Source organism: Pelmatolapia mariae, linkage group LG16_19 (assembly GCF_036321145.2).
Source record: "Pelmatolapia mariae isolate MD_Pm_ZW linkage group LG16_19, Pm_UMD_F_2, whole genome shotgun sequence".
Classification (NCBI taxonomy): Eukaryota; Metazoa; Chordata; class Actinopteri; order Cichliformes; family Cichlidae; genus Pelmatolapia; species Pelmatolapia mariae.
Window position 1 is genome coordinate 12,577,501 of NC_086241.1, and position 24,326 is coordinate 12,601,826.

The window sequence follows — 24,326 nt, forward strand, 5'->3', positions numbered from 1 at the left end:
TAGGAAGCAAATAAAAACAGGCTCCAGGCTTTGAATCCTCTGACTTTATAATGATTGGCTTTTATTGTCAGCAGAAACAGCAGTTAATAACATAAGAAGGCAACCCCAATATTTGCTTTACTTACATGGCACCCACTGTCCCTCCTCTGAATAACCTCTTTCCCGAGAAACAGTTTTTAAATTAGATGGGGGAGTCAGGGGAGGAAAAGTACCCTGAATGGTTTATTCTGAGGACACACAGAGGAAAATTGCCCCCTTTCAAGCTTTCTGATTTAAAAAATGTAAAACAACCCACTGCTTTCCAGTAATACTTTAGCTAGAGCTCTGTGCATAAACAGCTCAAGATATTTACTGGATTAATTTCAACATCTCACATCAGTGGTGTTGTGGAAAAAGCAGCTTGTCACTGTTGATTCATTCCTGTTTAATAATCATTAGACGTAGGTGAAGGGAGCAGAGAGGAGTAAAATATCGCCCTCAAAATTGCTTTGAGGCTGAATAACAATGTCAGCGCGTGGAAGGCTGAAACAGGAGATGTAATACGCCTTAGTTTGACATTATGAAGTAGATATCAATTATGGATGTGCAGTGAAAAAAAATCTAGATATGAATAAAAAACTGCAGATGTACACATTGTGCATGTTTACAGATTACATAACGACCACTTTGATGGTTTTGTTTTGATTTCTGTCTGAATATCCTTTTGTTTTCCTTTAAAATATTAACACTGCTGTGATATATATGCTTACTTAGTTTATAGCTAGCACTTATGTGACAACACATCTCACAGGTGATTAGAAGTAAAAAAAAATTACTTTCTATAGGATAAGCAAAACAATGCAGTACTGAAAAAAATAAAAATCTGCATTCATAGTAACGCTCAAAGTATACAACTGTGCAGACTGAAAACCGTATCATGAAGTCATCACAAGTAGATCAATCAATGCTAGACTACCAAGAAACACTCACCTATAAGCTTCTTAGTAATCTACTGATCATCAATATCACAACAAGGAACTTTTTACACTGCCAAAGGAGCAGATAATCCAAAAAAAGTAAAATATTTAGTCCAGAAAATTTACTTTTTTACTTTCACTTTACTTTTTTTTTCAAGTCGTTTGATATTGTTTTTCCCTTTTGTGAACATATTTACTTCAATCTTTGGGTGAAAATGTGGTGTTGAGAGCATTTTAAGCATTAATTGTCAGCACTTAGACTCTCAAATATATCAGGCATCTGTTTGCAACTGAATTTTCAGAAAAAGCCTTATACTGTGTTTAAACTATATTCACTGTAAATTGGGTTTACTGCACAGTGATTTTAATGGTTTAAAAAAGAGTCTAAAGCTTTAAATTACTTTAGAGCTTGGATTGGTCTTTTAAATTAATTTTACTGGATGGTGTGAGGTCTCTGTTTACAAATACGTCAGAACATGATTGCTTGTGAAAATTGTCTTAAATGTTACAGTGTAATGACAGAAAAGCCAAGTTCATTTTTGTTTGTCTACAAAAAAGATCTTTTCTAATGTTTAAAAAAATGTTGACCAATGTCTGTGTGAGTATTAATATTACAACAAAGAACTAAGGCAACATTTATAACACAGTAATAGAAAAAATGTACTATAAATTAATTAATGGCTGTAGTGTTTGGGTTATTTTATAGACTCTTGAAACCTTAAACAAACTGTTTTGCCTAACAGGCTACAAAATACTATACAGTAACATGAAAGTGCTGCAAGCTACCATCCTAACTATCCACTTGCAGCATTGCCCTGCTCTGCTTGTCTGTTCACTATTCAACTCCATTCTTCTCCAGGGCAGAGAGAGTGCCTATCAGCATCAACCAGCCCACTGGCAAAGTGCCACAGGCTTTTTGCCAAGTGCAACAGACCTACTGTCTACTAAGACACCCAGCATCTAACTCTATCATATCACAATCATACCAGAGTTGGTATATTAACTGAGCATAGCATTATTTAGTATTTTTGTAATGTAATTTCTTTATGCATTCTGTTTGATCTTATCTTCTTAATACCCGCTAAACCTCCAACCAGTATTTTGTTTTGTTTTATAATATTGATTGAATACAAATGATGTTAACTAGATTTAGTGAGACACTGAAATTAAAAAGAAAGATGCAGTTTCACATTAGGTGTGGTAATATATTATAATTTCCCCATTTTAACCCAGAAGGTGGTGCTGTTTTATTTATACAGCACACCGTTGTGCAAAAGTATGCAGAGCACACTTATTGCTACCATCATCGTCAACGGCTCAACAGGCCTCCAAAGAAGGCAGGGCAAATGTCCCTCCCCCTCTCGTGAACCACCACTAACACCATGAGCCTGGCCACCAGTCAGTTGTATCTGGAAAATTGCCACTGAGCTGAATGTGACCTTCATCATCAAACAGACAGTATGTAGAAATGGCATGAGGACAGCAGTCTCATTTCTAAATTTTATGACTCTTTTAATATTGTAATGGAGTCTTGTACAGGGACACAGTGAGTGAACAAGCAACAGAAGAGAGAGTGACAGTAAAGGTGCTGTCCTAAATATACTGTGGCTTTTGGACCGAGACAGAGAGAGCATTTATGTAAAGCAGTTGGTGGTGAGGTGTTCTTTGTCGTGGAGTCTGTGTCGTGGTTTCATTCACACTGGTGCTCCCTTCAGAGGTGACTCATGCAAAGCTCCATTGACTCCTGACTGATCCATTTAGGCTGCAAAGGCTTTACAGCAATCCAATATTCTCTTCTTTTCCAGAATATTCTTTGGGTCTCTTCTTTATAACCACCTCTGTGCTCTGTCTATAGTATTCATTCTCAATATTATTTGTGGTCCTCCTGAGAACCAGCCTGCTCATGTATGTCCTCTGTAATGGACATTTGTTTTTGGTCTATATCTTTTGACCTGTTTGAGCTACCCCGCTAAGTCCTGATTTGCAAATAGAGGACATCCTGGGCTTTCCATTGATATCTCATGTGTTTGGGTGTCCTCTTTTGGCTCCAAAGAGGTAGGAAATCACAAAAAAGGTTCAATGGGAAGATTCTTTTTTCCTCAGTTTTCAAGAGGTTATTCACACAGTGCTAACAGTTCATCTCAACTATCCCTTGATCAACACCACTGAATGTTATAAATTTGTAACCAAATGTTAAGATTTCCAATCATAAAATAGTGTAGCTGTGCTGGTGGCAACACACCTCTTTGGTACAAACTTAAATACCTTACCAGCTATTACATTGCAGAGATGTGCATGATCCCAAGAGGCTAAAGCCAATTGCTGTTACCACCGTACCCCTGTATTAGTCCATAAAATAAACTGCAGGCTGAGCGCACACAGTGACAAACAGACAATCTGACAAAGACCAAAAGAAGGGCAGGAGTATAAATGCACACAAGATCATTAGGGGAAGTGGATTCAGGCACAGGTAAACACAAGCAGGGAAATGACTTAAACTGAGGCACAAGACAGAATTTGACAGAGCAAAACAAGAATTAAACAGAGAAACTTGGAAGAGGGGAACCCTAGGGAAAGTTAAACTATAATGTGCAAGAAAGCAACAACTAAAGGGGCTAGACTCAGATAACAGCCTCCATAAATACTAAAGAGTACCTAATACCTAAGAGTAAACCTGGACCACAGTATACCCCAAAAATGGGAAAGAAGTCAGTAGCATGGAAGTGGATAAATTAATACAGCATTACTAGACACAAAAGTAATAGGAACAGAACTCAACAGGCCAACAGCTCAAAACCCTGTGTCCAAGACCCAAGACTGTGACAAAGGCAGCTTTGTACATAAGCATAGTTGTAATTAATAAGCAGTTAATAAGCCTAAATGACACATACATTATTTGTAACAGTATGCAGTGCTTTACAAATGTATTAGATCACCAGTCATAAAAAGAAGAAACCACAAATATTTCTGAAACCTGTCAAAATCCTAAAAGTTAAATCTATATTGTTATTTATTCCTTTAAAAAATAATTATGTGCATTTATATGTTTCTTATGTTTTGTAAAACCACGGATTAGAACAGTAAATTCAGTTAAAGACCTTATTAATACTGGTGGATTAACCATTACAGATACAGAAAAATTCTTTTGAGTAAAAAATATTAGCAATAATGTAGCAGCTGAGGAATAAACCTTTTACATTGGCTAATAAATTTGTTAAGCATTGATTATTTTTGTTATGCAAATATTTACATTATTTGTAATGACATTTGTGTTTATTATCCATCTTAACAAAAAATATGGACATGTTGTATTTTTTGTCTTTTCATACATCCTTTGTATGGGAATCACTCTTCTGTTTTCCATTTATTATATTCTGTTCCACTCTATTCTGTTCTCCTGTTTGGTTGACAGTGAGTAGTAGTATTTAATGTACTGTGAATGTAGTACCTAGTGCTCACTGTAGCAGTACCTTGGTATTCGGCTGTAGTTATTGACTCCCGTTTTCTCGAGCTGACTTCACTTCACTCTCTGGCTCTCTGAGGACCGCAGAGCTAAATGACAAATTGCTTCTTCACACACACCCTTATGCACAACTGCACAGGCTGCCCTGTAAATGCTACCATCAACAGCCCTTCTGCAAAGATCACCAATTCCCTTTCAGAGTATTTCACAATTTTCTTTCTTCTCACTGAGCCCTTTGTTTACCTCTCTCTTTGTCCTTCAAGCTCAGATTCAACTCAGTGTACTTGTTCCACTATTGTGAGATTGAAACTACCTCAATTGAGCATAAAAAACTGTATATACCAAATAAAAATATTAATAATAACAGCTCAGTGTAATGATTTCACATACACACACTTATTCATTGATTTTGTACTACTTCGAGCCCATTTATCTCTCCTGGCCAGGTAGTTAAATCCTTGACTTTCACTCCTTGTCTCTGACTGTCCCGGCTTTAGGTGATAATAAGAACTGATCAATAGTTTCAGCCTGTCGCTTCTACTTGATCCTTCTCTGTCCTGATCTGATCAATGTTATCCACTCACTATGAGATATTTCTATGTTAGTCAATGAATTTTAAAAGGCACTGGTCATAATATTTAGGAGTTTAAACATAAATGCATTCAATAACAAAGCAATGTTGGTTATTTTAACAGGAAAAAGACATGTAAATACTGAATCATAGCCCTACGTAACATGGCATTAGCACTTAACATTTAGATAAGTCCTAAAATGTTCGCACCATGCCGATCAGCTATCATGCTTCCATTAAAAGTATTGGAAAGATGACATACTTTTTGTTTCTGGAACATTTGCCATTGAATTTTCACATAATAGAAGCCAGTATGTTGTAGTGAAGCTGATTCAAACTATTTGTTAGATGTTGGGCTGAATCTTGTCAGATTGATCAGAACCCACCTCTAAACCCTGCAGCCCAGCACGACTCACCGAAAATCCAAGGTCTTCTCTGTTCATTTTCAGCCAGTTGTGTTTTCTGTCTGAGCCGCTGGCTGCATGAGTCATTACACACAAACACACAAATCAATAGGGTTTCATCCAGTGGTTGTCATATGCCAGACAGCATCCAAGGACAGTATTTCACATAACCACCTACACACAAACTCACAGCTGCACTTTCAAAACTGCTGAGTTGAGCTGCAGCAGTGATCATAACATACAAAAAAGAGATTTGCAAATGTGACTGATGTAACATGTCCTAGAGCCTCCTCTGGTCCATACACTCTTCATTCTCCTTAATGCTGCCTTGCTAAAATTGCAGTTAATAACAGAGACATGCTGCGTTTTGACCATTCCTCATCTTTGCTCCTCCCTCTTCCTTCTCTTCCTGTCTGTATCCCAGAAGGAGAGACCCCAACCCTTGCTAAACCTCTTCGGCTGCTAGCTAGCATCAGCATGGCAGACAGTCGACAGCCAGAAGACGGTTCCCCTCAGTGGGACCCATCAGGGGGGCAGGAGCCTGGTGGCACCCATGGAGCCAATGGCTACTCCTCCTCAGCCTACAGGACCTGCCAGCCTGGCGGGACCCACGTGGCCACAGCCCCCTATTCTGCCAGGGAGAACGGCTTCAACGGGGAACTAACTGGAGCTCACGCTATAACTGCAGGTAATGTAATTTTACCTTTTGTTAAAGGTATCTGCTTGTATTCATTGAAAGGTTTCATTTTCTACAGGCAGGATAAATGATGGCTGTGTCTATTGAGGTAATGGTAGATAGAAAAATGCGTAACAGCCTGCAAAATGTTCCTTAGAACAGATGATGGAAGGTCAGCGTATTAAAGTTTTACAACAGTTTTAAAACAGGCTGTGTCTGAAAACAGTCAGTTCTCACTACATATAGTGATGTGTGTATGTTATTGTGCTCTAAATCAATACAAATGCATTGTTTTGTTTACAAATGTGGTTAATAAAGTAGAGACCCTAAAGATTTTTCTCTAGGGAAGGGGCAGAATTGCATTTGACAACAGCACGTCGGTACAAATAGGTAAATGTGTTGTGCTGTGCTTTGTGATGTAAATGCTCAGTTAAATCATTAAAACTGAGAGCACAGCTGGCACCCAGTGGAGAGTAATAAACACGATAATAGGAAAACCTTTTTTCCCCCTGTGTGGATGTAAGCATACTCATGAAGACGAAGTGAGGTCTGCAACACTGTGTGTTGTATTATCTGGTTGGGATCCGCATGTCAAACAGCTAAATTAATTTCAGAGATTGTATTCTTTGTTGTTTTGTGCAAAGAAAGTATTTGGCACAAAGGTTTATCAGAAACACATTTCTGTAGAAGTACTGTAGGTGGTGTCAGTCGTGGTGAGTCCGATCAGCAGCTTTATATAGAGTCTAAAGAGTATGTTTCCTTTTGTTTTTTTACTCCAGTGCGTGTGTGAAATTTTGGTTTGTATGACTGGGCACATTGGTATATGTGTATTTGTATCTTTACAGTATTCTTGGGTTTGTATCCTGGATAGCGATGTGTTTGTGTTCTGTCTCCACTCTAAGCATTCTCCTGCAGACACTAAGTCCTCACTGCAGACACATACTGTTATTAACAATGCTATAATTAACACATAAAATCTCTTCCCCCCCCCCCCCCCCCCAATCGCCAACCTCACTTACACCCTGGAGACAAGACCAATAACGTACCAATGGTGTAACCATGGCAACAGCTCCCCTACAATTTAGTTTGCCAGGCCTTTGTTCTTTTCAACTGTAGCTCACCACTGACAAGACCAAAAAGCATGCAATGACAAGACCCCAATTAACCTCCCATCTCCCCATTACTGCGACCTAGCAGTTACTAATTTTTGCTCTGATAACTGTGTTTTTGAGTGACCGTTTTTATGTCTTCAGTGCCCATCTTTGATATGCTTACTTTGTCCATAAATAAGTGAGCAAGTTGTTCAGTAAACATAATTTATGGGCACTTGCCTGTACAGGTCAACTGCTTTTTTTCTGTGCAAGCTCAAGTACAAACACTAAAACTGAATATTTGTTTTATTAATACACTGTTTTTATAGCTAATAATGTTATTCTGCGGAGCATGCATTGGACCGTATCATCAGTTGTAATTACAAAAGTGTACTTTCATTCCAGTTTGACATCCTGTGCTTAATTAATCCCTTAAGTCAGTTCACATTTTTACCAATGTCCTTTGAATATATTAAATATAGTTTTAAAAATTAATATGTTAATGCCTGTGAATAAAATGTTTTGCTCCCTGCAGTGTCACGAGAGAATTTCCAGATTTTCGGAAAATATGTGAATCAAAAACCTACTGTGATAGAAATGAAATTGTCAGTGACCCTTTCCAGATCTGATTATTTTTTTGTCTTCATGACTTGTATACTTCCAGTGTGTGCAGTTTTCATCTGTCACTGAGATTAAATTTATCTCACAGGAGTTTAAGGATTATAATGTGTCAGCTTGACAGACCCGTGCATATCTGATCCAGTCACATGCAGGATTCAGAGGGAATAATCTGATGGGATATCCTGTTATTTGAGTGAATGAATGAATGATCCATCAAGGTCATAAGATTAATGTGAGGATGTCTCTAAAATCAGATGACCAACAAATAGCTCTATTATCAGTGGAATAGTAATGGCTACCATTATTCTTACATAATGGCTAATAATGGTAGCCTGTAGTTACAAATGGACTAAGTCAATTTGTGAAAACTGAAAATATCAAGTAGAATTCCTCCTCTATACCAGCTTTCATAGATGCTGGTCTATAACAATGATAATTAAGAGTATATCAATACTTTTAACACAGTGCATTTTGTTTAAATATGACATTCTCTCCCCAGCTGTGTAACCAAAGCTGTGTTTATCTGCAGAGCATCTTGTCAGCAGACATTAGCATTGCTACAGAACAGAGCAGTCTGGGGGATAAGTGGGGCAGGAAAGGTGGCAGAAGGGCTGATACTGGCACTTGGTGAGCCTTCTCTCCCTGTGAAAAGCTCTTCAGACACAACAAGAACTACCGAAGCATGAAATTGCCCTCTTGACTTTCCTTTGAAACAAAGTTGAAAAAGCCAGTCAGCCATTCTACTAGTGGTCAAGAGAAAGAGATGAAGAGAGAGAAAGAGTCAGACTTAATAGAAACAGAAAGAATACAAAGCGTTGTTGAGCTCATTACAGGGAGTGCTTGGCTTACATAAATCAAGGAAGCCTTGGTGTTATGCTAGGGCTATTGCTTTGGCTGATGTCTGTGTCATTTATATTGTTGATGTGAATAACTGGGCATAGTGTCAAGAATCCTGGACATGATTTTCTGTTGTTAATGTCCATCCATAGCAACAGCCTGAATCAGTATGTTTGGCAGCATCAGAAAGGAGATTATTTTTTAAAATATTTCCACTTAGGGCTGGGCCATATCATACCGTTCACGGTAATTCCTGTATAATGTTAGGCAATGATAAGAAAATGAAATATCGCGATAGAATATGGGTAAAACGTGCATGCGCAGTGCCTTTGTTATCATACGCACATGGCAGAAAAAGCATGGCGGCGACGCAGAATGAGAAGGGCGAAAGCGGTGAAACTTCAGTGGTGCAGAACTGGTTTGGCTTCCGTCCATCAGATACACACCAAAGCACATTTTTTGGTAGAGCATGCAAGGGGGCCATCGTTATTACAGTTATTACTGAACCGATTTTATGTGGTACACGGCACTCAAAAATCTGTCAAAAAATGTTTTAGTACGACTTTGCTAAGCTACGAAGCCGCACCGCTTGATGGATTGTCGGAGCATTACAGGTACCGTAGTCAGGAGCCTCGCGGAGTAATACGTACTGTGCTTCAACATAATATTACTGCATAGTGTGTGTATAACCTCTTTTTAAGATTTGTGGATATTACACATGGTTATGCTGAGGATATGTCAGGCCATTTTCCGCTGGAAATGCCTTTTGGTTAAACTGTCAGCAAGGAATTTGCATTTGCACTGTTAAATTTTTATATAGCATTAATGCACATAAAAAAACAGCTGCTTGTTTAAGTGAAAATACATTGATGGGGTTATTTTGCACCAATAAAGTTGTGGAGTATTTTGTCTCGTGTCAATTATATCGTCAGTTATATCGTTATCGCAAATTTTCAAATATATATCATGATAAATATTTTTGGCCATATTGCCCTGCCCTATTTCCACTACATGTGTATGTCTGATCTGTATGTGTTGGGTTAAGAAAGCAAAAACTAATTGGTCTAATTGCCAAGGATAATATATTTTCTGAAGGTTTTTGTTTCCGATTACGTAGCTACAAACTGAGCTTGCTTGTGTTAGCTGTTAGCTCTTAGCTGTCACTCCTGGCTTACTTAACTATATTACATACTTTAAGGTAATCACCACTATGAAAACAGAGGTTTAATTTAACCTTTGTTTTGAAAAAAATTGTTAAAATATCTGTTCTTTATAGCTACAAACAAAAAAATTTGTTCCACTTGGTTTGCGGTTTCATTGAGAAAATGAAAACAATTAACATTTATTTTACTTCATCAGATGATTTAAAAATAGAAATTGCTTAGACTTGCATCATGTATCAAAAAAAGGAAATAAGTCATCGTTTCTTTTGATTGGTAGCTTTAGACATGGAGGCTGAAACCGAATGACAGGATGCTCGCATCTGAATTACGTATGGACCCAAGTCAATGGCCCACTGGTCTGTTGCTATGACAACCACTTGCTTTACACATTTTGGGTGCCTGCTGGTATCATGCCAAACATCACTCCTGCTCTCTCTGTGCCCTCTGTGTGTGTGTGTGTGTGTGTGTGTGCCTCTGTGTGGCGCACTGTTTGTGCCTTGCGTCGACTTTGGGGCTTCCAGTCACAGTCTCTGCTTAAAGAGGGAGCATTCAGAGGTTCAGTCGCCTGTCATACAGGTAATGCATGCTTTTCTTTTACAGTGAGAGCAGGTCTGTCTATACGTATCGTGTTACTTTTGTTTATTGATGTAGTAAGATAGATTCTGCTGTCACAGCCAGTGACAGACAGGCTGTCATTTGACATCACTTCATCAGAGAATGCTGAGACAGCCATACAAGGCTAGTTTTCATCAGTGCCAGCTGGCTTTATGGATGTGACAAGGTTGGGGATTTTTTTGCATTGCTAATGCTTTGTCATTGTGCATTTGTCTAGATTTGTTTGTAACACACACTGCTCTAGTAGTCAAGTTGACATTTCCATATTTGTTAGTTTTCATTTGAATCTTGCAATCGTGCAATTAAGCTACTTCCCTATTCTGTAATAGTTGCACTATCTTCAGTAAATCCCTATGCTTGCTTCAGAAACTTTGTAAGGACATTTGTAAGTGGCTGCCTTACATGAACGTACCTGGAATTTTGTGCCAAGCATTAGTTTGAAAAAAATATGTCGTTCTCAGTGTTAAAATCATCTTTGCAATTGTTAATGTGTGGAAAAAAAAATGACACAAAGGCAGTGTGGTTCTAAACCATTCACAAAAATGTACAGACTTTTTTTTTAATGCCAGTTTTTAGCTTTAGGGGCTGTTATTTGATGTTACAACCATTGAGCAGGTTTGACGAGGACGCCTCTCTTCTACTTTTTAGTATCAGATGAAAGGATTTTGCCTGGAAGCAGTGAAAAAGGTGGTACACATTTATTGCACTTTGCTATTGAAAATGGGAAATGGCGGCTTTGAGTTGGTGAGTGGGCTGTGTTAAGTGTTCCCGGAAGAAGTGAATGTATGTGGGTTATTGCGTGTGTGTGTGCCTGCCAGCTTGTGTGTGTTGATGTGTGGGTGATGCTGGAAAGAAAAAGGTTCTTAAACAGCAACAGTAAAAAAACATCACAATGCCATCCAGCCATGCATAACTGCTGTTACTATAGAAATGATGGTTTTGTTTAAAACTCTGCAGTCCTCTCTGATTCGTACATGCATGCAGGCAGACTGATGAAAGCTTGAATGCAGACTGCTTGACCAGTTTTGTATGGTGGCCTTTTTTGTGTGTCCTGATTTAGGATAACACTATATTAGCGCATGAATACATAACTGTCACAGACTTAATGCCTTTGTTACAATTGAAAACTGTGTGCACGCTGGCTTTTCCTGTTACTGTAGTTATTTAACACCTGCTGCCTACAAGTGTTAGACGGGCATATTGTGTTGACAGCTTCTTGCTAAATGCTAACACTAGTATTACCATCTTTTTTTCTTTTCTTTTGAAAGATAAAATGCATTTACTGTATAGCTGGTAAAAAAAAAAAAAAGAATTGCAGAGAGTTTATCTAAATTTGCAATAAACCCAATCTGACATTATAGTATCAGGAACTCATTTTGCTAATGGACCCTAAAGCAAAATTGTTGCTGGGCTTTCTGATATATAAATACCAAACAGTACTAAACTGTCATGGCCAGGTGCTGAAGCACAAGGCCATGACAAACTCTCCTTGGGTTTGGCCACATTTTTGGAGCTTTTGGATTATTTTTTTAAATTAAATATTTACTGTTTGGTTTCATTGGTGTTCTAATGTTCAAAGTTTTTGATTATTGTTAGTTTCCTGTTGTGATTTTATTGTATTTCCAGTATCTTTATCCTTCCAGGTCTAGTTAATTTTTAGTGTTGGAGTGCGTTGTTATGGGATCTGAATACTGGTTAGGATAATGGATTGCTCTACTGTTGCTTTTCATTCAGGTTTAGTTCCTAGTTTGAGTTTGTTACCTGTGTTTAGCTCCCTCAGTGTTTCCCTATCTCCTTTCGGTCCTCCCACTGCCAGTTTGTTCATTTATCTTTTATTCTTGTGGCTCGTTTTCCTCTCATGTCTGCTTTTTCACTTTCTGTCTGTTTATTGTGTTGATTAAGTTCTGTTTCCTATTCCCAATTAGTCCTCTGTGTACCTCTCTCTTTGTCATTCTCTTCCTGTTCCTGCTTTTTGTCAGATTTTTATATTCTTGGTTTAATCAGTTCCGTATTTGCTTCCATTCTGGACTGTTTTACCAGCTTAGAAATAAAGCTCACTTTTTTTGTTCTGGCCTGCAGTTGGGTCCATCTTTGAACTGCATCTTGAGGCAGCACTCTTTCCTGGATAATGAAATGAATTCAGATTGATATTTCAATTACAAAAACGTCTGCGCCCACGGAACTGGATTCAGCTCACATTTGATAGATTTTGTGTAAAGATAACTCATCAAAAACAATAGTAAACAACTGACAGTATTACACATTGCGGTATCATTCTTGTATTTCTATGTAAAAGTCTTTTGCATTCTTTATTCTTTATGTTACTTTTAGGTTTGGCAGTATTTTTATAAATGTTACTGTGTGTTATTGAAATGTAAAATTTCCTTTGTCGTGATGAAAATAGAGAAAGTATTACAGGTATTTTTTCATACTTTGTGTCTGCATTTTTGTAAAGGATGTTGTGTTCCCATGGTGACACTTGCAGCCTTCACTAGCAGACATGGTATTGCTGGTGTTATGAAGACAATTTCAGCCCCCTCATGCTGCCTTTCGTCTCACATTTTGAGTGACATGAAAGAGCTACTGTAAAGCAAAATGGACAGAGAATTAGTCTGGTTGGAACATGTTTAATAATATTGCATTGACCTTGTTTGTCTGTGTCTGGGTAGAGCAAGTGTCAGCCCGGATTGTACAGGAAGTGACAGCAGAGGCAGTGGCAGTACTGAAGGGAGAGCAGGAGACTCAAAGACTGCCATCAGGTGAGCTATAAAAATGCACATATGTTCTTTAATGGTGCTACAAAGCAGTAGCAATTGGAAAACTATAATACACAGGCCCCTGTTCACATGGGACCTGGCCCTGGGTGCAGAGGACATGTCTCCAGATCCCTAAAAGCAGCATTTCAAGAATCGGAGCACCTAATCCATCTGCTAGACAGCTGAAATTATTGATCTTTAGTCCTGTTGTTATACCTGTTTGTTTAATAAGTGAACAGTGCAGCAGTATAGCAGACTGTTACTAACCTGAAAAGACTCGCTAATTGAAGAACGTTAAAAGCAAAAGAGAATATGTTGGAGACATAGAAATGTCTGTTTTTTCCCTCAGCAACTCTAGTAGTTCTTTATAAACAGTAGACCAGTTGTATATTTTGTTCAATTAGTCTCATAACCTGCACACTTGAAAACCAGGCTTCTGGTTGTCAAACATTTACACGGAACAGTGTACCTGTAGTAACAAGAGTAGCTCATACCTTCATCCTTTAATTAGTCACTTTCAACTCCCACATTGCCTAGCCTGTCTCTTACTGTCTGACCCCCGTCTTTGGCGACAGAATCAAGCAGGGAACAGCCACGTATATAATACCCATAACAGGAGTAAAATGTGCATAAGCATAGTGTAACAGCCTGTGTATGTATACAGAAATGATATATGATCCGTGCAGTTTATAACTGTGATTAAAAAAAAAAAAAAAAAAAAAGACTAAATTGTTTCTAACTACTGCTGCAGTGAAAACTGTGAGCAACTGACACTGAAACTAAAAATAAAAGGGAATATGCACTCACTGGTATTAACTGATGATTTAAGCAATGGTTGGACAGCAATCCTGTTTGGCTGCCAGATATGGTACTGATTGGATGGCCAGAGTTCATATTTAGCAGTGCCTTTCTTTTTCTGCTATTTAAACAGAAAAATACAAAGCTATTGCTTATTCACAGCACTTTTTTTACAGGATTCTGCCACTACGCAATGCACCTGTAGTCCATGTTTTACTCTTTTTTTTTTTGCTTGTAAAAATGCATGTGAAAACGGAAATTAGCCGTTTTTAGCCTTGCAATACCTTGCTATACATATATATGTATACATATACATATATATCGTATACATGCTAGGCATGTTACCTTGCAAGAAGTGTTTTCTGCTAGTGGAAAGTATCCTTTATAATATGTGATTTATTTATTTTTTTATAACTTCAGTCTTTTATCTCTGTCACACTTTCTAGTTGAAGACACCACCAATTTGCCTCCCTCGCCTCCCCCCTCACCTGCTGCAGAGCACTTTGGACCTCTAGAACAAGGTAGGCCAAGAATATAAATATATACTTGGTATGTCTCTTAAAGAGAGAGACTTCTTCTTTTGACTGTGGCTTCTGATGCTTTATGACCACCAAGACTTGGGTCTTGGTGTATGCTTGCACTGAAAGTGCCCCACCTCTCAGGACATGCCCCGCCTAAAGGGATGAACCACACGTTGATAAACGTTCAGAAAATCTACTTAACCTGCTATAAGCAGAAACATCTTCTCCTTTTTTCCTGTCATCCATTTCTTTTGGAATACTGCATATGTGTCATCATTGTATGCCTGAAACAGATAAAATGAATATCTTCATTATCATCCCCATTTATCCTGACAAAGACGCACTGACATGCATGAACACTCCACTTCTACTAAGTGCACTCTTTTTGTCATCCTTTCCATCCATATCCTTTTCTAACCTCTTCATTTCACTGTCTTCTACACACTAATATGACAGCCAATTTAGGTAACCCTCTGATTTCTTGTTGTTTGTGATTTTACTTGAGTTATGTTTTCAGTTTTGCCTGTCTAATCATTGTGTTGTGTTTTTTGGTCATTGTACACTGTGTCTTTGGCTGTGGCTATAGGTGACAGAGATCTAGCTCTTTTTATACAAATTATACATTTAAGGACTAAGAAAGCTGCAGCAAGGTGTAGAAAAGCTAATAAATTGGGTATTTAAAAGCCCCTCCCAATGTAGAAATGCAATCTAGTTACATACTTTAGTATAGCTTGCCTCTTGAGAATGGAAGATGATACATACATAAAATACTTTACATTTAGTTTACATTTTCTGAATCACACAGTGTAGATTAATTCTGTGATTTTGAACATCCCAGTTATAGCTGTGATAAAGTTTGATTATTTGTGTTTGACCTAATTTTTTAAGCAGTGACTGGGCTATAAAACTAAAAGAACTAAGGTTAGGGGCTGCAAAGCCTTGTGACATGTGTTGTTATGTGTTGTGTGCTCATGACAAACAGCTGTAAAGCTGTTGGGATGTAGGTTCCTTACTGTAGGTGGAGTGTTTTACAGGACTGAGCAGTTTGTATCAGTGTTGAGGTTTGTTCTTACTGTGGCTTTTAAAACCCCCACAAAACATTACTGGTTTGTTAGCAACTTCTGCTGTATTAGTGCTATAACTGTTGTAGCTGTTTATTTTTAATGTTGTATGTATTTTATTTTTGGTTGAATCATTCGTATGTGAAGCAGATATCTTTCACAAATGATACAGTATGCCCGTTTTGTTGCTCTCAAAGAATGGCTGGCCCCCAAAGCTTTGTTATCTTGAGTTGCTTGTCACTGTCTGTTTGTCATTGTCCTCTGTGTGTTACGTCTCTCTTGCTCTCAAACAAGTTTTCTCTTCTTCTTCTTTGGCATTCCCCTCTCTGCTGACTCTTTCTGATTCTTTTGTCGGTTTCTCTTCAAGCTTTATCTCTCTTTTCACTGCAAAAAATGTCCATCTTAAATAGTCAGGCAAAAATTGTTTTGAACTTGCTGGTTACTTATCATTTCGTAAAAGTTAAAGGACCATAGCTGGGCCCATATTCGTTCTGCTTTCAGTTCTGTTCAGTCTAGTATCAGTAGTAGCTAAATCAATAAGGATACAATAAATGCAGAATATATTTTCCTGGTCATATCTATAAAGTTTAATTCTGCCGTTTGACCAGTCCGAAAAAGTTACATGCGCAAAGTGACTGCTGTTCAGTTGAACTGTTTATTAATAAAGTTTACATTTTATGGCTGATGAAATAATAAAGTCGAGACCAAATGACCAAATGAGTTTGGACCAAAGCTCCTTATAGAAAAAATCTTATATTGCATGTTAAGTCACTTTTAAGATGGCCATTCTTTGGTGGTTTTTCCAGTTTTTTTGCTTTCTTCTCCCTTTTCCTTTATCTTTTTTTCTCCATCCTTTTCACTCTCTCTTTCAGTCTGCGTGTCCAGATTTCCCTGCAGTTCTTCTCCTTGTGTCTGTCTTGTTTGTAGATGTAGGGGATGAGGAGGAGGCGGGCCCTCTCCGCCGCTTCCAAAATTCTCGTGAGAGGTGCAAGTTCCTCGCCCCCTCCATCTCAGTTTCCGTGCCCGAGGACGACCCCTACCACTCCGAAGAGGAGTACTATGAGCACCCATTGTTCAGCCCAGAGTGGACGCACTCGGGCTCTCGCCCCACAGGGCAAGCCGTGGCCTTTAGACAGATTGAAGGTGAACCACGCATGGTTCCTCTTTGCCATCCCCCCTCCCTCCATCTCCTTTCTCTTTCTTTCCTCTCCTCTCTTGTGATTTGACTCCCTTCCCCCATTCCTCTCTCCTTTCGTCTTTCCGTCTCTCCGTCCGTCAGCTCGTCTCTTCGTCTGTCTTTGTGTGCGTTTGTGTGTCCTTGTGTTGGTTATTCAATCAAAACAGCATATTAATTTAACAGCCATATTTCTCTTCTGTTTTAAATTTCTTTTACCCAAGCCCATTGCTCTCCGTGTTTGCCATGCTGTTAACTCTAACACATAGTAGTGATGGTTCAAAGTAGTTATATAAATAACAGTGTTTTATTGCCATTCGCTCATCAGTAAGTGCAAGTCTGACTTGTGGAACATGACCATAAGCCTTTCATAGATGTCTTGGAGACCCAGAGATGTATTTTGGTTCTTTTCTCCAGACTACTTCTCATCCCCTAAACCATACTGTGCTATGTCAGACCCTCTACACTCATCCGTACCTACCTTTACACTCTCACTGTGGCAACAAGGAAGACTTTCAGCTCAGACATATTCACCCACATTTGTGGTTCAGAAATGTGGACGTCATGCACATGCAGTCTTATGAGGCCCTTCTGCCTTTTTAATAAACACCCATTATCAACTCTGTTATTAAAAAAATCATTCCATTCATTTGTTCTTGTTATTCGGGGTCATCAGTAAACATAATAAATAACCTTTAGAAAAAACCTTTTAAAAAAGCAAACCAATCTAAAAATAATCAGCTGATTTCATTTTTTGGGGCATTTTTTAACAAGTTTGTCAGTCATTCAGCACAAGATAAGTGTAAAGTCTAGTATGACTGTGATGCTGTGAAGGTGCTGTAAAAATAGCATAATAAATCTTTGGAAATCTAATGGCAGAATCCAAATCCCTATCCATTAATATACAAAAAAAGTAATATAGAGAAACCAAGAGCCCATCTCGAACCGATTCAACTTGTCTCAGTTATTAAACTTTCCTGATGCTGCTGATTTTTTTTTTCTTGCTCAAAAGAGTACAGGAAAGAAAGTTCTTTCTCCAGAGATATTAAATTAAAATGAAATGAAAAGCCAGAACTCTTGACTCCCATAGCTTAGGGATTCAGAAGTTATCTTACGGGACATATTTTACTGTCGTTGTTTGGAATCACAGATCTCAGCTGAACTTAACATCTGTGTGATGGTCGCAGCAGCCTGAAATTTGTGTAATACTAAAGACATTTATTAACTTCTAGTTAGTGTAAACTAATGTAAATGATCATATTTAATGACTATTAGCAACCACTTTGTACAATCAACTGCAAATCCTTAGAAAGATGTGACATTGTCACGGTGGATCTGCAGCTGACTCTCATTTCACTCAAATGAATACAATGTTCCTTCATTTACTTGCATATATAGTATCCTGTCCATGCAATGTTAAGCCACAAAGTGTTGTTTCCTCAATGTTATCTTTACCACTAAACAACTGACCTTAGTCGTAAATGATCAAAGGTCGGTATCTGTTAAGGATTTTCTTATGGACTGGAAAAATTATTTTAAAAAGACAGATATTGGGGGAAAAAAACATATTCCTCTAACATGATAAAAAGATTACAAAAAACGCATAAATAACAGCAGTCTGTACTGTATGTGTAATGTACATATATGTGTGAACAAATAAATATTTTAGGCCATCTTTCCCTAGAGCTGAAAGTGTCCCGTCATAAGTTGTGTTCTCACATAACCCAAGTCTGTGTTGCCTGTAGTCTTAATGTGTCCCCCTTTCACCCTGTTCTCGGGAAGAAGAGACCATGGAGGCTCTTACAGCTGAATACGAGGAGGAGGTGGAAGATGAGGAGGAGAGTGCAGAGGCAGCAGAGTCCGAGGCAGCTCTTGATGAGCAGCAGTGGAGTGGGGAAGAGCCTGAGCTGGACAGCCCCCAAGCTGAGCCCTTAGAGCAGGCAGAGGGCATAGACGAGGCCCAGGATCTAGACCTGGAGCCGGCTGAGGCAGCTAGTGCTACTGCAGAGAGCTCTATGGACAGAGAGGAGGAGGAAGCAGAGGGTGAGGAGAGCCCTGAGACAGGTGTGTCCTGCCCTCTGCTCTCCCTGCCTGCATGTTACTGCATTGCCCACTGTATAAGAACGCAAGATGTGTACAAAGGAAATGTATAACTTATAAGCATTATAATTCAAGTGGAATGGCAAGTAATCCTCCCTGCGCTCTGCTGCGGCTGCAAGGCAACACAGGCTTGTTGGTGAAAAAAAGCCACATTGTTTTAACCTAACCTGGTTTTATTGTGTATTTTTGCTTATATTTTCTTTTACTTGCTGTGGTTTTCGGGGCCGGCCGTTTTCGTAGTGGTATGATGAAGTGAAGTGATGCTAATCGTGACGGTTGCTGGTTTTATTTTTTCCACCTGCTATAAGCTTCCAGATTTTTCATTGTGTTTATACATTGCCTAGTGCTGGTATGCCAGTGCTGTGCGCAGTTTTGTAGCCATGATTCATTCCTGCAACACGTGCATAAATCATTGGTATCATGAATCTGAGTACAGAGTTTGCAGGGGATTTTGTGTTGGCTGTCTCATGTTCAGTGTGGTGCAGTTGTTGGTAAAACCATCTCATCAAATGCATTTCTGTATCAGCTTAATTCCAAATTCTTTCTCTTTTTTGGGTTGTTTTTGTCACATTTAGCTGGTGACAGCATATAGCATTTATCTGTCATTTACCAGTAAAGTTCTTCTATGATTGTGCTAATAAACTGACATCTGAACATTTAAACCCTAGACTTTTCACAATAGTGAAAACTATTTAAATATTAAAAGCTTTAAACTTGACAAACTGACTAAACACTTCATTTTACTGAATGACAGAAATGCTATTTCACTTGTTATCTGATGGTTTTGAAGGTCAGCATGGATATTTCTCCCATCTGTTATTGCTTGTTTCCCATAAATCAACATCACAGTTGCCTCATGCTGGTTTCCGTCACACCACCATCCCATTTTATCATCCATCTGTGACTTGGTGGACCGCATAATCTCGCCGTACTTCTTCATTGATGGCCGTACCATTGTGCTGTAAGTTTCTGAGGAGAGCTTTGCCTGTTTTTGTCATAGCTTTTCCAGACCCTGGCTTAATAGATATCTCATTCACAGCATGCTAAAACAATGCATATCTGTAATGATCGAACAGCCAACTTACAGATATCCTTTCAGCTTTGAAGATGGAGACAGACAAGCAGGACAGTGGATCCATGAGCCCTGACAGCATTGGATCAGAGAAACGCCCAGAGGAGTTTTATGAGCCCCAGATCCAAGGGTTCTTTGCTGGTGAACGAGTTGTACCAGAGAGTCCCACCATAGATATGCCATCCTTTGTACCCCCAGATGTTCAAAGTCAAGCCAAGGAACCCGTCAGATCGCTCACACTTCAGCCTACATATGGCGAGCCGATTACAGTGTCAGAGAAGCAGCCATCAGTGGAGGTGGTAGAGTTCAGCAGCATCAGCTCTCCTGCTGATTTCACATCAGTGGGAGCCAAAGTTCAAGGAGGAGACTCAACAAGTGACACAAAAGACAGATCTGGGATGTCAGCCTATTTTGAAACATCAGCCATGGAGGTTAGTGAAGGTCCTCACAGTAAAGGTGAGGGTTATTACGAACTTAGTAGAGCTGGTGAAAAGCAGAGTACTGATGATACCAGTTCTCCTGAGATCAGCTACAGCACACTTGCTGAAGCTCAAGATAAACCTGAAGCTAAAAAAAGTACAACAGAAGACACTAGGGAATTTACAGTTCCTGACAGGAGTAATGACTGCAGGCTTTCCCCAGGTAAACTTGCCTTAGAGCAGAGGAGTTACTCACTTAACATCACCATAGGAGCAATGGATCAAAGTGGCCAAGGCAGACAAAGAAACTTCTCCCCACTGGCCACAGATATCATGTCATATACCAGTGGAAGTTTAGATGACTCAGCAGACTACCTTCCAGTTACTACACCATCTGCAGATAAGCCACCATCTTTCCCTCCACTCATACTTGAGACGGCAGCTTCCATTACTTCAGACTCCTCATCTCCTCCAAGGATCACAGAGCAGCCTCCAAAATCTAGTCCTGAACCGGAATCTCCAGAATCCCCTGAGCCTCCCAAAAATACATATAAAAATGGCACAGTAATGGCACAAGACTTGCCCGAAATGCTTGACCTTGCTGGTAACCGTTCGGGACTGCAATCAGAAAACAGTGACCCAGAAATCATTCGGAGGAAGTCGATTCAATCTGATTCTTCTGCCTTAAATTATGACCCACTGGCTAGCCTAATTTCAGGGGAACAGAGTCCTGGAGCTAGAAAGAGTGACAGCCAGCTGGAAGAGATGGGTTATTGTGTATTTAGTGAATATTCAGGGCCCATGCCATCCCCTGCAGATGTGTTCAGCCCTACAGACACTTCTGGACAAGTCTTCACCCCGTCTGTCCTGGAGGAAAAGGTAGCTGAGCAGGCAAGAAAATTAGCAGTCAGAGATGTATCTTTGGAGGATAAGACACAGCCATCAGGAGTTGCTGATGCAGCTGAAGAAAAAGACCAGAAAGAAGAAGAGCGAAAAGATCCAGCTGAAGAAAATAAAAAGAGCAAAGAAGATGATCAGGTGATTACCTCTGTAAGCGAGACACCACTTGCTCAGCCCTGTGAGCCTTTTGTGACACCAACTGTCACTGTGACACTGGAGGAAGGTGGGAGGTCAGTGAGCGAGACTGAACGGCAAGCCAGCGGTGAAGGCTCAGCGTCAGAAACCGAGATTGCTGACTATGAGAGGCAGATCCGGAAACTGGAGATGGAGGACAGGCCTCTGAGTTTGGAGGAGGAGCGAGAGCTGCAGGAGCTTCGAGAGAAGGTGAAGCTGGTGCACCAGGAAGCCTATGAGGAAGTGGACGCTGAAGATGTGTACCAGCTGACTGGTGTGGCCAAGGACCGAATTGCCAGGCCTGTTAAAACTTCACCTGCCTCATCTGTGGAGAGCAACATCGATGATGACAAGCTGCTCTCCCCAGTGCTCTCACCTTCCAAACTTAAACAAAGAGAAATGTATGGCTCCCCGAAAAGATCAGCTTCACCTGTGTTAGGCATAAACAAAGATGAGAGAGAAGATCCAGAAAAGAAAATGAAGGCAGAGCAAGAGAAAGAAGCAGTCGAGAAGAAACTTAAAGAGGAGGAAGAAAAGAAAATCAAGGAAGAGACAGAAAAGAAAGAACAAGAAATGGAAGAGAGAGAAGAGCAGAAAAGGAGAGAGAAAGAAGAGGTAGAGAGGATATTGAAGGAAGAAACCGAAAGGAAGGAGAAAGAACAGAAAGAGCAGGAGATGAGGGAGAAATTGGAGAAAGAACAGAAAGAGAAAGAAGAGAGGGAGTTGAAAGAAAAGCAAGAGAGAGAGCAGAAAGAGAAAGAGGAGCGAGAGTTGAAAGAAAAACAAGAAAGAGAGCAGCGTGAGAGAGAGGAGAGGGAGTTGAAAGAAAAGCAAGAGAAAGAGAAGAAAGCAAAAGAGGAGCAAGAGTTAAAAGAAAAACAAGAAAAAGAGCAGAAAGAAAGAGAGGAGAGGGAATTGAAAGAAAAGAAAGAGAAAGAAGAAAAGGAGTTGAAAGAAAAGCAAGAGAGAGAGGAGAGAGAAAAGAAGGAAAAGGAAGAAAGGGAGAGAAAAGAAAGAGAAGAGAGGGAAAAGATGGAACAAGAGGAGAGAGAAAGCAAAGAAAGGCTGGAAAAGGAAAGAATAGAGAAGGAGTTGAGAGAGAAGGAAGAGAAAGAAACAATAGAAAGGCAGCTGAAAGAGAAGGAAGAGCGTGAGAAGGAGGAAGAGCTGAACACAAAAGTTGCAGACCAGCCTGAAGTGGATGCAAGACAAAAAGAAGCTGATGCAATAAAGCCTGCTGAGGTTGAGAAGCTGAAGGACAAAGGCGACGTGACGAAGGAAATACCCGAGGCTCATGCTGCCATTGAGTCTGTGGTGACAGTTGAAGATGATTTCATTACTGTGGTCCAAACCATTGATGAAGCCGAAGAGCCGGGCCACAGCGTTCGTTTCTCTGCCCCACCTGAGGCCGAAGCAGTTTGCATTGCTGCCCAGAAAGAAGAAGAAGAAGAGGAAGAAGAAGAAGAGTCTGTGGAGCTGGCTCAGGAAGCGGACATAGAGGCTGCCAGTTTAGAGGAAATGGGAGATGTTCCTGAAATTCCCGGCTCCCCCGAGAGGGAGGCTCAGACCATGGAAACAGAAGGGCCAACAGAAAGCTATGATAGAGATGAAACCACAATGGATGACTCCATTCTGGACAGCTCCTGGGTTGACACTCAAGGTGAGATCACCTTTTTTGTTTCTTCTTTTTATTCCCTCTTGTCAGCTTCAAATACACAAACTGAATAAAGTCTCATGCCCTATTTTTCCACACTGCAGATGACGATAAGAGTATGGTAACAGAGCACATTGACCCTTCGCCCAAGATGTCTAGTCCGGTCAAAAAACCTGCTTTGGTCCAGAACAAACTGGCACAACAGCGGAAGACAGAGAAACAGGAAAAGACTGTTAAAGCCAAGACTAAGGGGGGGCGACCTAAGGGACGAATCTCGACTCCAGAACGCAAACCTACCCGCAAAGAACCTGCCTACATCCCCAAAGAGGAACTCAAGAAGAAAAAAGGTTATTGTAATTTTATTTTTCATCGTATGTAAAATAATGTCAATAACTGAAGCAATAATCATTGTTAAATAATGTTCAAGTCAGCTGCTCCTCAAACACAGCACTCTGTGCATCTGACTATTTTGTATACTTCCTTTCTTGTTGAAAAGATAGCTAATATTCAGTATGCATGAACCGTACACAGGCTTTCTGTGGTGTTTTCCATATTATAACATTACTGTCTCTGTCTGTGGTTGCACTTCTCTGCTGTTGTCACTGGTCCTGTTTTCTCTGATAATGCAGCAGTGATAAAGAAGGCTGACCTTGCCAAAAAAATGGAGACTCGGACTCAATCCCCGTCCAAGAGGACTGCGGGGAAAGCAGCAGTCCGCCAGACCCGTCCTATCCAGCACCACTCCTGCCCCAGGAGAATAACCACAGGTGACACGTTGCCTTGGTCTGTCACACAGCTGGTGCTTGCTGCAGGACAGTCACCACAACAGCATTCCCTGTCTCGCCTCCGCTTCATTTTTGTTTTATTGGTTGTTTAATGTTATTAGTTTTGTTAGTCATTTGTTTTCAAATGCATTTATTTTATGTTTCATCATAATAAAGATTAACTTTCATTAATATTTTCTTTGGATTCATTTGTGTATTTTTTGCTTTTTTTGTGTTTTTTGTTTGTTCTCCGAGCTAACAAGTACTGTTTCACTTGTGTTCTCTGTTTTAAGCATTTGTTTGTGCTTACACCTATGCTCATATATACATGTGTCTAAGAAGGCACAGCGAACTTCCTCTTAACTACAGTATTGTTAACTTAAATAATACTTTAATTCCTAACACATTCATAAAGATGTTATTCTTTATGAATACATCTTTCCTTCATAAAATCATTTTTTGCAGTTTGTATCTAGGTTCTCTGTCAGCTGCTGGTGTCCAGCTGACTTGTCACAATAATGAATCTTGTCGGTAAA

General features: G+C 39.6%; 2 protein-coding genes across 15 annotated transcripts in view; both read left to right on the top strand.

The window, feature by feature from the left end:
• Positions 1-24,326, top strand: part of LOC134645758 (microtubule-associated protein 2-like) — a 91,515-nt gene that overhangs the window by 47,840 nt on the left and 19,349 nt on the right. For 10 of the 14 annotated variants that reach the window (XM_063499330.1, XM_063499335.1, XM_063499337.1 and 7 more), the window contains 7 exons: positions 5,819-6,082; positions 13,067-13,156; positions 14,398-14,472; positions 16,461-16,676; positions 19,907-23,032; positions 23,131-23,373; positions 23,656-23,793. In XM_063499330.1, the coding sequence (XP_063355400.1) occupies positions 5,872-6,082; positions 13,067-13,156; positions 14,398-14,472; positions 16,461-16,676; positions 19,907-23,032; positions 23,131-23,373; positions 23,656-23,793 (4,099 nt within the window). In that variant the 5' untranslated portion in view covers positions 5,819-5,871. Of the gene's footprint in view, positions 1-5,818; positions 6,083-13,066; positions 13,157-14,397; positions 14,473-16,460; positions 16,677-19,660; positions 19,769-19,906; positions 23,033-23,130; positions 23,374-23,655; positions 23,794-24,326 lie in introns of those variants that run through there. The other 4 variants (XM_063499332.1, XM_063499333.1, XM_063499338.1 and 1 more) reach the window with 3 other exon arrangements.
• On the top strand, positions 18,309-19,342 carry LOC134645760 (VID27-like protein). Its single transcript, XM_063499345.1, has one exon. It carries the CDS (start codon positions 18,498-18,500, stop codon positions 18,858-18,860), a length of 363 nt encoding a protein of 120 aa, XP_063355415.1. The 5' UTR covers positions 18,309-18,497; the 3' UTR covers positions 18,861-19,342.